General features: G+C 37.1%; 1 protein-coding gene across 2 annotated transcripts in view; it reads right to left on the bottom strand.

Annotated features, from left to right (window-relative positions):
• LOC124710084 (tyrosine-protein phosphatase non-receptor type 13-like) overlaps nt 1-15,621 on the bottom strand; it is a 242,409-nt gene that overhangs the window by 45,734 nt on the left and 181,054 nt on the right. Inside the window, exons 13-14 of one of the 2 annotated variants that reach the window (XM_047240895.1) lie at nt 12,408-12,529; nt 5,877-6,406 (exon numbers count right to left, since the gene is read on the bottom strand). In XM_047240895.1, coding sequence (XP_047096851.1) covers nt 5,898-6,406; nt 12,408-12,529 — 631 coding nt within the window. In that variant the 3' untranslated portion in view covers nt 5,877-5,897. Of the gene's footprint in view, nt 1-4,766; nt 5,303-5,876; nt 6,407-12,407; nt 12,530-15,621 lie in introns of those variants that run through there. The other variant, XM_047240894.1, reaches the window with a different exon arrangement.

Below are 15,621 nucleotides of genomic sequence, written 5' to 3'. Positions count from 1 at the left end.
TGTCAAGCCTTGATGTGAGTCACATTTTACAATTAGCATGAAATATTGGATTAATCTATTTTATTTGCTTTTTGGTGATGTTTTCTTATGTAATTTCATCTAACTTGATTTTGGAATGTGGATTGGTAAAAAGAAGGAAAGTATGTGATTATTTGAATTGAAATATGAATCTGATTGGTTACTATGTTGTGCTGTCAATCATAGAAGAAGTCTTTCACGCACTTTGCAGACAAATTTCTTTCTTGAGTTGGGAGGAGCCAGTGGTCAACTCCTGTGACTATAAGTCTAAGCATTTTCATAAAAACACGTAACAGTGATTCTTTGGAGACTTTCCTTCAGATCATTAATTCCATGTGCATGCTATGAGCCATAACTGCAAACTTTCGAAGTCCAAACGTAATGCTCTACATAATATTTCAGTGTTTTTAAAAACTGTTTACTAGTTCATGAAAAGTGAGGTCCTTTCTATGTCAAGCCTGAATTATTAAACTGGCTACTATGGATGGCGAGTGCTGTAAGTGTGAAAGGATTAGTAAAACCTGTGCTTATTTTTGTTCTTTCATTTTTGGAACAGTGTGCTTGGAGAGACTTGGCAGCAAATGTGTGTATACAAAGTGACAATACAGAACAGATGGTTTATTGCAAAAGCTTTTCTTCATTTAGTAGTTATGGCCAGATCTGGAAAAATTAACTCACTTCAGCAGTATAATACAGTTAAAACTCTTACATATATGCACCCTGTTGACACTTGTGGTGCAGCTCATTTTTTTACAGCTTTTCTTAGCTGAGGAACATTACACACTGCCAAAGGCAGGCTGTGCTTCTCAAGAACTCACTAAGTGAATATTTTCCATGTTAGCAGGAAGGTACAGCATTAACCGTGCATTGCAAAAGGAATATGTGGGTTGTGTGTGGTTGTCCTTAGGTTAATTTAGGTTAAGTAGTGTATAAGCTTAGGGACTGATGACTTTAGCAGAAAAGTCCCATAAGATTTCACACACATCTGAACATTTCTGAACTATTCCACACCCTTGTCCCCCAACTGGGAACTGATTAACCTCTTCCTATGCCAACATTTAACATACACATGGGCACTCTGCTTTGAGCAACTACTGAGAAGTCTTTTAGAAATTGCTACACCACCCAACTTTGTCCTCTCTTACAATGTGTTCACATATAATCATCAGACTACGAATAAATCAGGGATGGCTACAGGAAGAATGATAGTCCCATCCTACGTCAATCTTTCCATGTGCATCCTGTAATGGGAACTCCCAGAAGCAGTCATCTTCCAGTAAATCTGGCAATAGAGTTTGACAATCTACATGATTATTATATCTCTTATTTCCTTTTCTTACTCTTTTTCTCTTCATCAACCACTACACAGAACTATAGCACAAGACTGATTGTCAAAATATGCTCACAGACAATATGGTGCACATCCTTTTTGCACTACTGACACTGGTCAACAATCACACATCATTCAAATACTGAGCCATTATGGTCTTGTGGCATGTCCCAATGAGTGTTTTCCTTCACAAAGATCAATGGAGGGCCCTGAGGGAGCAAGAGGAATCTTCTCCCTCCAGGTGTATATGTAACAGTATCAAAACTCACACGGAAGGCAAGTCAAGAATAAACTAGTTTTAGTAAAGGAAGAACACCTATAGAATACCTTTCTGTCAATGCTGCTGCTTTCTTGTGAGTATACAATATTTTTCTTATACTTTTAAATTGTTGGTTTAATGGGTCATACACATGACCAAAAAATAAATATTTTTAGTTCATGTTGTATTATAACTTAATAGTAATTTGCAAATAACTGCAAAGTTGCAATTTACAACAGAGGTATGAAAAAATGGGTTCTTTTTAGTGTTCTGGACCTCAATCAGTAAAAATAGAACCCTTCTGGGTCACATCGTTGTCCATCTGTCTGTCCGTCTGTCCATTGTTAAAAACAATTTTTTTCAGGAATGGGTAGACATAAAACATCGGTATTTCTGTCACATATGAATGTCTACACTCCCTTGATGGTGTAAACATTGGAAGCTTCTAAGTCACAGCCATCTATGTCACAGATTTTGATACTCAAAAACTTGCTCATCAAAACCTATAGGATACATCCTGTCAATGTAGAATCATGGAATTTCGCAAGAAGCAATGTTTGACAGTACAACCAAAGGAAAAAATCTGAAAAGTGTTAATTTGCAATTGTAACACATGAAAATAAATTTTTTGTCATCTGTTACCAGACCATTCATCCATTAAGATCACTTTTTCTCAGGGATGTATATACACATCAAGTTGAAATTGATGTCACACACTGAGGTCCACCGTCTAAGTCCATGTAGTCAAAAGATACAGCCATTCGTGTCACATATTTTGATACTCAAAAACTCACTCATCAAAACCTGTATGAAGCAAGGCCATACAGTACAGCAAAAGGAAAAAAAACCAGAAAATTGTTAAGCTGTAGTTATATCACACAAAAATAATTTTTTTTAAATTATTTTTTGTCAGACTGTCTGTCTGTCCATATGTTAACACAACTTTTTCTCAGGAACGGGTTGACATTTCACATTGAAATTTATGTCACGTACTAAGGTCTGCAGTCCCTTTGTGATGTAATAAATATAAGCTTTTAAGTCAATTCAACTGAAAGATATGGCCATTTACCTCACATATTTCAATACTTGAAAACTCACTCATCAGAATATATAGAGTACTTCTCATTGGTCTAGAATCACGGATTTTGGTAAGAAGTAAGGAGTTGAAGTAAAGGAAAAAGTCAGAAACTTATTAAGTTGTGATCATATCATACAAAAAAATATTTTTTTTGTCACTTGTTGTCCGATGTAAAACTTGAAATTAAAATATCCTTGGAGGTCTTGGAATCCCTGGTACCAGTATCTTACCAATACCAGTGTCAATAGCAAGCAAAAATTACTGGAATGGATGAACTGTCCACGTACTTATATTTGTACAGAACCCTCAGTGCATAAATAGTGCAAGTCCTACTTGCACCAGGCCAATATTATGCTATTGATTTACGATTGCTGGAAAATAAAATTTATGAAATGAGTTTTATGAGATATTTGCTTCAGAAATTATGCTCAGTGTTTCCTGCATTCATAGCTGCTACTGTGTCAACACACTTGTATAAATATGATGCAGCTTGCATATGTCAGCAGTATGATGCCAACACAATATACTGTATTTTGAGATAGTGTGTCCAAATAACTCAAACATCTGAAACTGCTGCAGTGGTGTGGTAATATTTGGGACAAACTACTTTTTAAGTGCTTAAAGGAAAAATCCTCAAAGCTAATGTAAAGGATCAAAATAACACTTATGAAAGCTTTTCTGTGTAGTTTAACAAAAGACACCCAAATACAAAATGCCAACAGAACAAAATTAATTTTTATTTATGTGATTAGAAATATGAATTAAATATCTTATAAAGTTTATAAAATCAACTTTTATTGCTACATATTAAGTAAATCTTTGATTATAAGGCCTGCTGACCACCTCTCATTAGTGTCAATCAGAACAAATTTAAAACTGAACAAATTTAAAACTGAGATTATAGCAAATTTTATATTGTGGGCATCCACAGCTGCATAACAGCATCACGATGAATAAGTCCACTTCAGCTGTCATCACATCTCCACAGATACAGCTGCATGTAAACAAGAACAAAAATGAATAAAGATCCTGTTTCAGTTACAATGTAATTGTACTATTCATGAAGCCATGTAGGAAAAATGTACTCACCTTTACATTTTATCCAAAACGATGAGCAGTAGATGAACCAACATTCTTTGTCCCATTGTGATAAAACTGTTTAACCTTCAGCTCAATTTGTCTAGGTGGTCAGTCACTGTGGACCTCATGCTGTTGTGATGATGGGCCTCAGCATTTCTACATAAGATTTTATGTTTTCTGTTCTCCTGTCCTTTTATTTATATGATGGTCTATTCTCATTGCACCAGTTTATCTAAACTTGACTTACTATACAATTATACAAGATTTATTTACCCTGCCTGTGTGAACATAGCTTTCACCACCTACACGTATCATTTGTGCTGTCTTTGACATCCATTTATTCTTCTTCCAATTTTTCTGTATCATGATGGTGTTCCCTCACTTCTGCTTTATTTTAAATTGGACTACTGACTACTTGACATTTAAACAGTTATATCACAATGGGACAAATAGTGCTGGGTCATCTGCTGCTTATTGTTTGGAATAAATTATAAACGTGAGTATTTTTTCTATATAACTTCATGTATAGTACAATTACATTTTAACCGAAACAGGATCTTTATTCATTTTTACTTGTTTACATACAGCTGTATCCATGAAGAAATGGCTCTAATGCCATGAAACTACCTGGATCAGAAAAAAGATTTATCGTACAGCTAAAGTGGTCTTATTCATAATTGTGAGATTATATGCTTATAAAATTTGTTAAAATGGATTGGAAACATATTTCTGCGGTAATAATAAAATCTACAAGAAGAATGTGCAGGTACATTTTTAATAACCTTTGTCTTCTTAAAAATAAATAAATAAATAAAATAAAGCAATAGAAATGGAAGTAGGGATATACTGACCCACAGTTTTGATATTACACAATGAAAGTATAAAAATATAATGAGACAAAATAAATATCGTTTAGTTGCAAGGATGAGACAGTAAATACACATTCATGAAGGAAACATATACATGCAAGAAATAATAGAATGGAATATAAAATGTCTCACCAGTTCCGGATTCCATTGGGGAAATCAACCAGCAGGAAAAAGAAACACTGACAAACACAACATGTGCAAGCAGCGATGTTGAAAACGGACACTTGACGGATTCATGAAGTACCGCACAGCCAACAGTCACAACTAGACTGAGAGCAAGAACGTAACTGTAGGGTTTCACTTCTCATTGGGTTGGTAGTCGTGGTGGGAGGAAGTCCTACGCTCTCCCCTTGTTCCAGTGGACTTCAGAGGGGTACCCCACATTCATAATCCTCTTACTGCTTGACTCATACACAAGAGCACACTGATAAAAACCCAATTAAAAGAAAATACAAGACCTGCTAATGTACCACTTATTTACTTGTACATGTGAATTATGATGTTGAGTGTAATGTCTCTTAAATTAGAGAGGTAATGAAAAGAAACTGTTTTATAGATTTTTAAACAGGAATGGGAGAACAAAACTAAAATCTGAGAGCTTTTCAATAACTGACAATCAATGAAAACTAATATTTGGTCAAAATTTCTTACTAAACAATACACTCCCAAAAAAGGTATACTGACAAATAAACATAAAACTACAAAATAAACATGAATGAATAAGAGCTCAATGCACCCACAAACATTTATTTCAAAGTAAAGTATAAAATAATTGTTTTCTTCCCATTTTTGAGCATTTAGATGGCAGAGATAAGTTAAAGATTGATGTGGCTTCATACCACATACTTCCAGATTCCAACAGTCTACTTAGTGGTCATCTAGCTTAAAAACTGACTCCTGAAAGAGGGTGTTCCAGTGACTTTCACTTTCCCAATGTGTTTCATACATACTTCTAACTGTATTTAAAGGAAAAGCTGCTATCTACAATCTCACAAATGACACTCATGGTCATTCTCTCATAGGTTTTTTTTTATTTTCATGTGTGTCTAGGTGCCAACTCTCACACTAACAGTTTACTTTCAATGCTAAAAATCACACACACAGTAAATAAATCACACAAACAACCAGCCATGATTCACTTGAGACATTAGCTTATATATGAGACTTCATACATGTCAATAGGGCTTTATATTACATAAAAAGGAAAGAGAGAGAAAGATCAGAGACAGAATTATGGCTTACCAATTTACCAATTTCTTCACATTAAACTTGACTCCACCTTTCTTCGCTGGTACTCTTGGGTTGTGCAACACACCAAATGGGATATGCATCACTGTTTTCATTATCTATAGATGATGATTTTAATTTAATAGTCATAGCAGGTTCAGAAATAAATGGCTGAAAATGCACTGGCTTGTAAGTGACAGTATCTTCTTGCACGGATAATTTATCATCACAGCATAAGTTGTTTTTAATTTCAGATGAATGCTCTCCAGCATTGTATTTCCAGTCACTCGTATGCACGTCTGCTTCACAAGATATCACAGTCTGTTTCACATCTTCATTTACACTCTGGGACAGGGTATCATTAAACTGGATTGTGGTGGGAGGTGCAATGCTGTTAGGCTCGTCAGAATTTCTCTCCTTTGATTTGCTCAGTGGCTGTGATAACAGAAGTTCTACCACACTGCTAGCTGCCTGGAGAATGTGCAAAGCTTCCTCATACTTCATACTTATCAGACTTCGACCATCAACAGCCATTACCTGATCTCCTGCAACACATTCATATCAATTAGTATGTTATTTGCATCCAACAATGCTAGGAAAAGCACATACTATCTTAAGTCAACTGGGCTTTGAGCAGTCAACATGCTTTTAAGAAATGCTAAGCTTTGAGCAGTGTCGTCTTCTCAGAATTCACTGCAGTGTTGCTGCATCAAGACAATGTATTTCCTTTTGTGCACTTTTGTTAGCAAGGATCAGAACATTGTCTGAAAGCTTAGCAGTTATTTAAATTGTGTCTATATGCCTACTAGTTCAGTTGTTATGTTGTTTCATGCAACAGTATATCCAGCAATTACAATGTACAATGTTTGTTTATGAAGGGAAAACTTAAAAATAGAACTGTAATGACACAAAGAAAGAAAAAAAGTCAACTTACCCTGCAGTAGCAGACTCTCATAGAAAGTGCAAAAAACCCACAACCTTTCCTAATACGTCATTTCATGGTCAAGGTAGAGACTAGAGGGTATAAAGGAAATGGAACGGCTTAAGAGATTTTACAGGCATGTCATACAAGACCAAGGGAGGTACAGCGGTCAAAATGGAATATAAATAACAATGATGTACTGGCAACAATTGGCCTGTGACATTATTACATTTTCAAAATGGAAGAAGTCAGTTGAGACACTAAAAACAATGTGTCACAAAAATTTTTTTGTTATAATTTTGGACACAAATGTAAAACTTGAAAGAAGTCAACACTACCATCTGACGATGTGCTCAGGGCCCAAAACTAGTACTGGTACAATAAAATCATTTCAAGAAAACTTGTGGCTGGTTGCAGTACTTACTACAGCGTAATTTATGGAAAAAACTTTGGTGTTCTCCAACCATAACGGATAAAATAATGTTTTTTGAGGTGATTACATTTTACGTTCTGACAGAATCTTTCCATTTCCCCCTAATTCCATACTAAAGCAATTTATCCATAAGTAATTCGTGGCTGATAAGTTTGTAGGTGTGTGTGAAATCAAGGAATATTCCTATGTATGCTTTCTGTCACTGACTGAACTATAAACTTCATTTAGAAATAAATATAGGACCCCATTTACTGGTCTCCTTTTCCAACAGCCAAGCTGATGAGGGCTCACCGCTTCCTGCATCTGCTCCTCCAAACTGCATGAGACAAAAATGCTCCTCTAATGTTTGTTACAATTCAGTAACATCTTAGCATGGTTTACTGCTAACTAAAATTTTTTCACTGACCTGTAACCTCTTTTCCTTTCCTAGTCCTTTCCCATTTCCTTTGTTATTGTCATTATTGTTACTACTACTACCACTATTACTAATACTTCTCCATTATTTGCTTTCCCATGCTTATGTTTCATTATTTTCTTTTCCAAACAATCTAAACTCCTTGATGGAATAACAACATTGTGGAAACATCAGATTGCAATTCACCATATGGAGGAGGCACTGAGTCACAGAAAGGCACAATGAAAAAGACTGCAAAAATATTAAGCTTTCAGACAAGGTCCTTCTACTGAAACAGAAAACACACACACATGGCCACTGTCTCTGAGTGCTGGAGCCAGAATGCAGCCAAATCTGTGCCTGACATGAACAGCAATCTGCTGCAGTGGGGTGGGGGGTGGGGATAGGAGGGTACCGGTGGGGTAAGATGCTGTGCTGTCTGTGAGAGTGTGCAAGGATGTGGTAGGAACAGGATAGGGCTACTAGGTGCAATGTCATGGTGGCTTTGCTTGAGGGCAGGGGGGGGGGGGGGGAGAAAAAGTGAGAAGTGACGATGGAGAAAAGACAAGTGGGAGAGTTGGTGGAATAAAAGGAGTGTGTGGTTCTAGAGTGAAAGTAGCGAAGGGCACAGGTGGGTGTAGGATATGGACTAGCAAATGGCGAGCAAATGGCGAGGCCAGGTGATCTACAAGAACAAAGAATATGTTGTATCAAGAGTTCACACATATGCACTTCAGAAAAACTGGTGTTGGTAGTAGCAATCCAGATGGTGCAGGCTGTAAAGCAGTCATTAAAGTGAAGCACATCATGTTGGGCAACATGTTCAGCAACTGTGTGGTCCAGCTGTCTCTCAGTTACAGTTTAGCAGTGGCCATTCATGATGACAGACTGCTTGTTAATTATCATGCCCACGTAGAAAGTGGCACGGTGATTGCAGCTTAATTTGTAAATCACAAGGCTACTTGCACAGGTAACCCTGCCTTTGAAGGGGTAGGAGATATCTGTGACAGGACTGGAGTAGTGGTGGTGGTGGGAGGATGTATGGGGCAGGTCTTGCTTCTAGCTCTGTTGCAGGTATATGAGTCATAAGGCAACAGGTTGGGAGCAGGGGTTGAGTAGGGATGGACAAATATGTTGCATAGGTTCAGTGGGTGGCAGTATACCACTGTGGGAGGGATGGGGAGGATAGTGGAAGTGCATTCCTCATTTCAGGGAACACCATCACATAGTTGAAACACTGGTGAAGAATATGATTCAATTGTTCCAGTCCTGGATGGCACTGTGTCAAGAGAGGAGTGTTCCTTTATGGTCAGATAGTGAGCATGTCGATGGTGAAAGGTGACTGGAAACACAAGTAATGGGAGATATGTTTCTGAGCAAGGTTGGAAGGCCCATTTTGGTCTTTGAAGGCTTTAGTGAGACCCTTGGTGTATCTGGAGAGGGACTGCTCATCACGGTAGATGAGACAACTACTGGTAGCTAAGGCTGTATGGAAAGAACTCCTCGGTTTGGAATGGGTGGCAGCTGACAAAGTGCTGGTGGTTGGTAGGTCTGATGTGGATGGAGTGATGTAGCCATCCCTGAGATGGAGGTCAACATCAAGTGCTGTGGCTTCTTGTGTTGAGAAGTGCCAGATGAAGTGAATGGGGGAGAAGGTGTTGAGGTTCTGGAGGAATGCGAATAGGGTGGCCTCAATCTCAGTTCAAATTTCAAAGACATCAGCAATGAATCTGGACCAGGTGAGGGGTTTGGGGTTCTGTTTGGTTAGGAAAGATTTCTCTACATGGCCCATGAATAAGTTGGCATAGCATGGTACCATGTGGGTGCCCATTGCTGTGCCATAGATTTTTTGTAGGTTATACCTTCCAAAGGAGAACTGATTGTGAGTGAGGACATAATTGGTCATGGTGACTGGAAACACATTGTTGGTTTGGAGTCAATTGAGCACTGGAAGATGTAGTGCTCAACAACAGCAAAGCCATGGGCATTGGGGATGTTAGTGCACGGGAAGGTGGCATTGACAGTAATGAACTTGTTTATTTTTATTTTAGTCAGACCAGTATCAGGTTACATGTATATCTCCAGCAGTTCTACAGAAGATACATAATAATACAATACATAATACTGTACACTATCAGACTTTGAATCTGTTCACAATTTTGTGTTGTTCTGCCAGTACCTAAGTGTAATTTACTATTTTGCCTTCATAAAATATTTATAGATTTTTTGAAGATTTTACTTTAATCTTTAACTGGTTTTCAGCATGTCCTCATTGTATTATGTATTGTGTTTGTACACATATAACAGTGACACTTTGTCACTGTAGTGTTCACTGTGGATGGCATAAGGAAACAACAAATAGTAACTGAACTAGCAAGACTGATAGTCTGTGTTTTTCAAGATAGTATCAGTAGCAGGAAAAGTATTCACAAAGTAAAATGCCTCCACACTATTAGTTGCCAGAATGGAGAGCTGTTGCGGCACCATGTGATACAGGTAGAGTGTGAGAGTAAACAGCTGACACTGCAAGGTATTCTGTGCCTTTTTCTGGGCAGAATGCATCACACGCCTGCTTTTTTACTTGCTACTTATTAATCTTGATATGCCATTATTGGAAGATATTATTTTAAATGCACACAACAGAGAGGGAATCTTGATATGCCATTATTGGAAGATATTATTTTAAATGTACACAATAGAGAGGGGTGGGGGGTGGAGATTTTTAGTGTTCCACTGACATGAAGGCTTCAATCAGGCTGCTGTGTCTGTTATGGAACCTATGGAGAATCACAAACAAAATAAACAGATTGAAGTAAGTCCAATGTTTCCCTGAAACTAACAACTGTGTTGCCTATTTACAAAAAAGCGGACAGAAATTCACCCCTATTTCAATATTACCAATGATACTGGAAACTACTGAAACTTTAATGAAAGACCAACTACATGATTTTTTTGAGTGTTGGCTGCCAACAATAAGTGCAGTTCAAGAAGTTGTATTATCAGTACTACATGGTTTTGAAAATAGGGTGCACGCCTATACCACTCTAGTAGATCTAACCAGGGCATCACACACTGTCTCACATGTCATTTCAACTGAGAAACTTGAAAGATATGGAATAACTGAAACAGAGCTAGCACTACTGAAATTGCACATGACTAACATAAAAGAAATGCTTTACACAAATTCCAAAAATAAAGATGTTGTTGTTGTCATGTGACCAGGGCCTCCCGTCAGGTAGACTGCTCACCGGGTGCAAGTTTTTCGAAAAATGACCATCTCAGCGTAAAATATCGAGTGCCACAAGGATCTGTGCTGGGGTCTTTCTTATTTATTGTTTGTGTGAATGACCTGCTCAACTTATTATCACATATATCCATGATGTATACTGATGACATAAGTTTTATTTCATAACATAGTGATGTCAATGTTGTCGAATAAATGAACAGTTCCATTACAGAAAAGGCAGCTCAGTCATTCCATGAAAATAAGTTGATAATAAATAAAATCCTCTTTTTCCTTAGAGGTATTAATAATGGACAAAATGAGCTCCAGCTTTCCGTACAATTGTTAGGCATATACCTCAATAATAAATTATGCTAGAATATCTGCAGAGTAAAGCTCTGCAGTTAGTTGGCAAGAATTTTATGTCTTCTTAAGAAACTGAAGAATTGTGTGAGTAAAGAGTTCATGTTTGTGGCATATGATTCCTTTTTTCATACACACTTGCATTATGGAACTATTCTTTGGGGAATCTCTGCAGGATCAAAAGTAGTTTTACTCTAGCACAAGAAACCCGATAGACGTATTTTGATTTGAGCAATTTAACATCTTGCAGACAGCACTTTATTGACCACAAAATGCTTATAGTCCCTAGGCCATACACCCTCAAAGCACTTATGCATGCCAAACAGAATGTCCACATGAATGAAAGTAGATGATATATACAGTCATATGAAACTAGAAATAGGAACATTCCTTGAACTCATTTCAGTAAAGCCCAAAATTATCTTTTACATGCTGGCAAAATATTTTTCAGTGGTGTACCGTATGACAAGGATATTACATGAAAATAAATTTAAAATAGTGGTAGAGATATGGCTGAAGGGAAAAACATAACACAAAAGAATTTACGTATATCAAGAAAAAGATGTTTTAGTGTAAAAGTGATTGCAACAAACAAAATTGTAGCTTATGGCATAAAACCTAATGTGTAGTCAATGTGTAACAAAATCAATTATGTGATGAGTACAAGATAAACAATATTACGTAATAGTAGATTATATACATTAACTATTTCCACAATCATCTGTATGATTATGTATCCACTGACAATGCCTTATACAACAACAGTTGTTTACAGGCATATAAATCAATTCAAATATGATTTCATTGTTCTAACATAGCTTCATTTTGCTAGTTTTAGTTACTTGCACCAAATTTACTATTTCTTAATATAACGGTAGCATAAAACAAGCTGTTCTGTATAAATAATTAACACACAGAGATAGGATTTACTTTTGAAATTAAGTTGTTCCAAATTACTGCAATCTTCCTTCTTAATTTATTACTTATGAGTGACAACAGCATAACTATCTAAGAATAATAGAATTTAAAATGAATCTGCAGACTACAGGAAAGGAAAATGTTGCAAATAGGTCAAGTAATTATTTCTTTTAATAAAGAAATATAAGTAAACAAACTTAGTATCTAAATACTAAAGTATGCAGCCACTAACTAGCTGTTCTTTGTCACCAATTTTTCAAAGATCCAATATTCCCTCATTACAGTGTAATTACCTTTATGAACTACTCCCAGCTTATCTGCAGGTCCTCCTTCCACAACAGACTGTATAAATATTTCACCATTAGATCCAGATGTTATCTGAATACCAAAGCTGCCATTATCATCTTTTGATATTCTGTGAGGATTAAAACACACACACATATGTATATACAGAAAACAGTAACTTCTTAATATCTACTCTCTAGAATTAATGTATGTCATGTAGTGAACGTACAAGTGAAAAGCAGATACAAAATTGTTAAGGATTTCGTGGCCACTTGTTGACAAACTGCCTATTGGCTTCTGTCTCGGGTTCTTTGGCCGACGTTCATCTAATGATTTTTCTGACGTTTCACCAGCACGAGTGGCTGGCATTGTCAAAGCTTCACCCTCCATTGCCGGTGGTGAACTGGCAATGGAGGATGAAGCTTTGACAATGCCAGCCACTCGTGCTGGCGAAACGTCAGAAAAATCATTAGATGAACGTCGGCTGAAGAACCCGAGATAGAAGCCAATAGGCAGTTTGTGAAAAGCAGATGACATATTCACTGTCACATGAAACATTTCTATGTACAATTCTTTTCAGATTCCATACTGACTGTTCTGATCTCACTTCTAAGTTCAGAATTCATACAGAAGGAATGAAAGTGTAGGATATTCTTAATTCTTTCCTGACAACTGGCTCCTAGAATTATTTATACTGTTTCTGTCTCACAATCTACATCTACATCTGCATCTACATCTACCTCAATACTCTGCAAACGACCATGAGGTACATGGCAGAGGGCACATCCCATTGTATCAGTTATTAGGGTTTCTTCTCATTCCATTCATGTATGGAGTGCTGGAAGAATTTCACGCATGGAGTATGGAAAAAATGATTGTTTGACTGCCTCTGTGTGTGCAGTAATTAATCTGATCTTATCCTGATGGTCCCCATGTGAGTGATATACAGGGGATTGTAGTATATTCCTAGAGTCATCATTTAAAGCAGGTTCTTAAAACTTTGTTAATAGACTTTCTCGGGACAGTTTACGTGTATTTTCAAGAATCTTCCAGTCAGTTCCTTCAGTATCTCTGTCACACTTTCCCACAGATCAAACAAATCTGTGACCATTCACACTGAACTTCTCTGTATACATTCAGTATTCCCTCTTAGACCTATCTGGTACAGGTTCTACATTCTTGATGATAATTGTAGAGTGGATCACAAAGTGATTTGTAAGCAATCTCCTTTGTAGACTAACTGCACTTTCCAGGTATTCTACCAATAAACCAAAGTATACCACCTGCTTTACCCACAACTGAGCCTATGTGGTCATTCCATTTCATATTCCTACAAAGTGTTACATCAAGGTATTTGTAAGAGTTAGCCTATTCCAGTTGTAACCCGCTGATATTATAATTGTAGGAAACTATGTTTTTTTGTTTTGAGAAGTGCATAATTTTACATCTCTGAACATTTAAAGCAAGTTGCCAAACTTTGCACCACTTTGAAATCTTATTAGGATCTGACTGAATATTTATGCAGCTTCTTTCAGACAGTACTTCATTATAGATAACTGCATCATGTACAAAAGTCGGATGTTAAAATTGTCTGAAAGTTTATCAATATCTCCATGGACTGCAAGGGTCCCAGTACACTTCCCTGGGGCACACCTGAAGTTACTTCTATTTCTGACAATGACTCTCCATCCCAGATAACATGCTGTGTCCACCCTGTCAAAAAGTCCTCAGTCCAATCACAAATTTCAGTTGATACCCCCCATATGATCAAACTTTTTGACAATAACCAGATGTGGTACGAACTCATCTGCTTTTTGAAAATCAACAAATAACTGCATCTCTCTGGCTGCCTGATCCAAAGATTTCAGTATGTCACGTGAGAAACATGCAAATTGGGTTTCACATGACTGATGTTTTCAGTATCCATGCTAACAGCTTGCTTAATCATACAGTACCTTCAACCAACCATAGAAAGAAATTAACCCTAGCATTACCAACGGGGGGGCCTCGTAGGCCCACTGACTCAGTTTTTCTATGTTGTATCCACACCCTTTGATATATGAACTTGAAAGCAAAGGTAATTGTTCGTTATTGAATGTACTATTGAGTCATTACAGAATTTCGGAATAAAAATGTAATTAAAATTCATTTACTTGATTTAATTCTCTGTGGGCCTTAGAAGCCCACCCGTTGGTAATAGCAAGGAAAGATTTACGAGGTTGAGTCTCTCGTTTCAAATTCTTACCATGAAACGAATTTTGGCATTGTTGCCTTCAGACATATTATTATGAAGCGGACCATTGTTATTTTCAGTGTTTCTGCTGCTGTTGAACCAGCAACATGAGTAGACATCGTTTACGTGATAGTTCCATTGAAAGAGTGCTAGAAGAAGTTTTGAACGAATCAGATTTAGAGGAAAGTGAAGTGGATGATGATGTGGAAGAAATTAGAACTGATTCATCGTCTGAGAATGAAGATGAGGTTGAAGCCAATCCACCAGATGATAATGATACGGAATGTGATAAATTCATTGCAAAAAGTGGACGAGAGTATATTACGAAGCCATCTCGACAATATCGGCGTTCTGTACAAAATATAGTGCGAGAAAGAATGGGGCTAGGACAACAAGGAAGAATTGCGTCTCCGAAAGAGGCTATAGAGCTCTTTTTTACACCTCAAATTATGAATCTAATAAAACTACACTCAAATGAAGAGGCTTCTCGACTAGGTATTCAGCACACAGATGAAGATGAGTTATTTTGTTATATAGGACTCTTGCTAATCATGGGTTCAAATCATGACAATAAGATACCTGTCCAAGATTTATGGTCTTTGCTTCAGGGCCGACAAGTGTACTATGGATCAATGAGTCGGACCCGATTTTTCGAATTGACTAAAATATTGAGGTTTGATGATAAGAACACAAGAGAAATTCGTCGCCAGACTGACAAGTTTGCTCCAATGAGGGAAATTTTTGAAAGCTTCAATTCTTCACTTCCATTGTATTTCATTCCTGGTCTACATACAACAGTGGATGAGATGTTGTCTTTGTTCCGTGGTCGCTGTCCATTCAAGGTGTTTCTAAAAGAAAAACCTGGAAAATACGGCATTCTAATTCGAATGCTGTCTGATTCTGAGACTAGATATGTGATCAGCATGGACATCTATACAGGCAAGTCAGGAAATACACAGCATTCAAATGGACCGATGGAAATTGTAAAG

This window comes from Schistocerca piceifrons, chromosome 1 (assembly GCF_021461385.2).
Source record: "Schistocerca piceifrons isolate TAMUIC-IGC-003096 chromosome 1, iqSchPice1.1, whole genome shotgun sequence".
Lineage (NCBI taxonomy): Eukaryota > Metazoa > Arthropoda > Insecta > Orthoptera > Acrididae > Schistocerca > Schistocerca piceifrons.
This window is presented reverse-complemented; position numbering and strand designations above follow the sequence as displayed.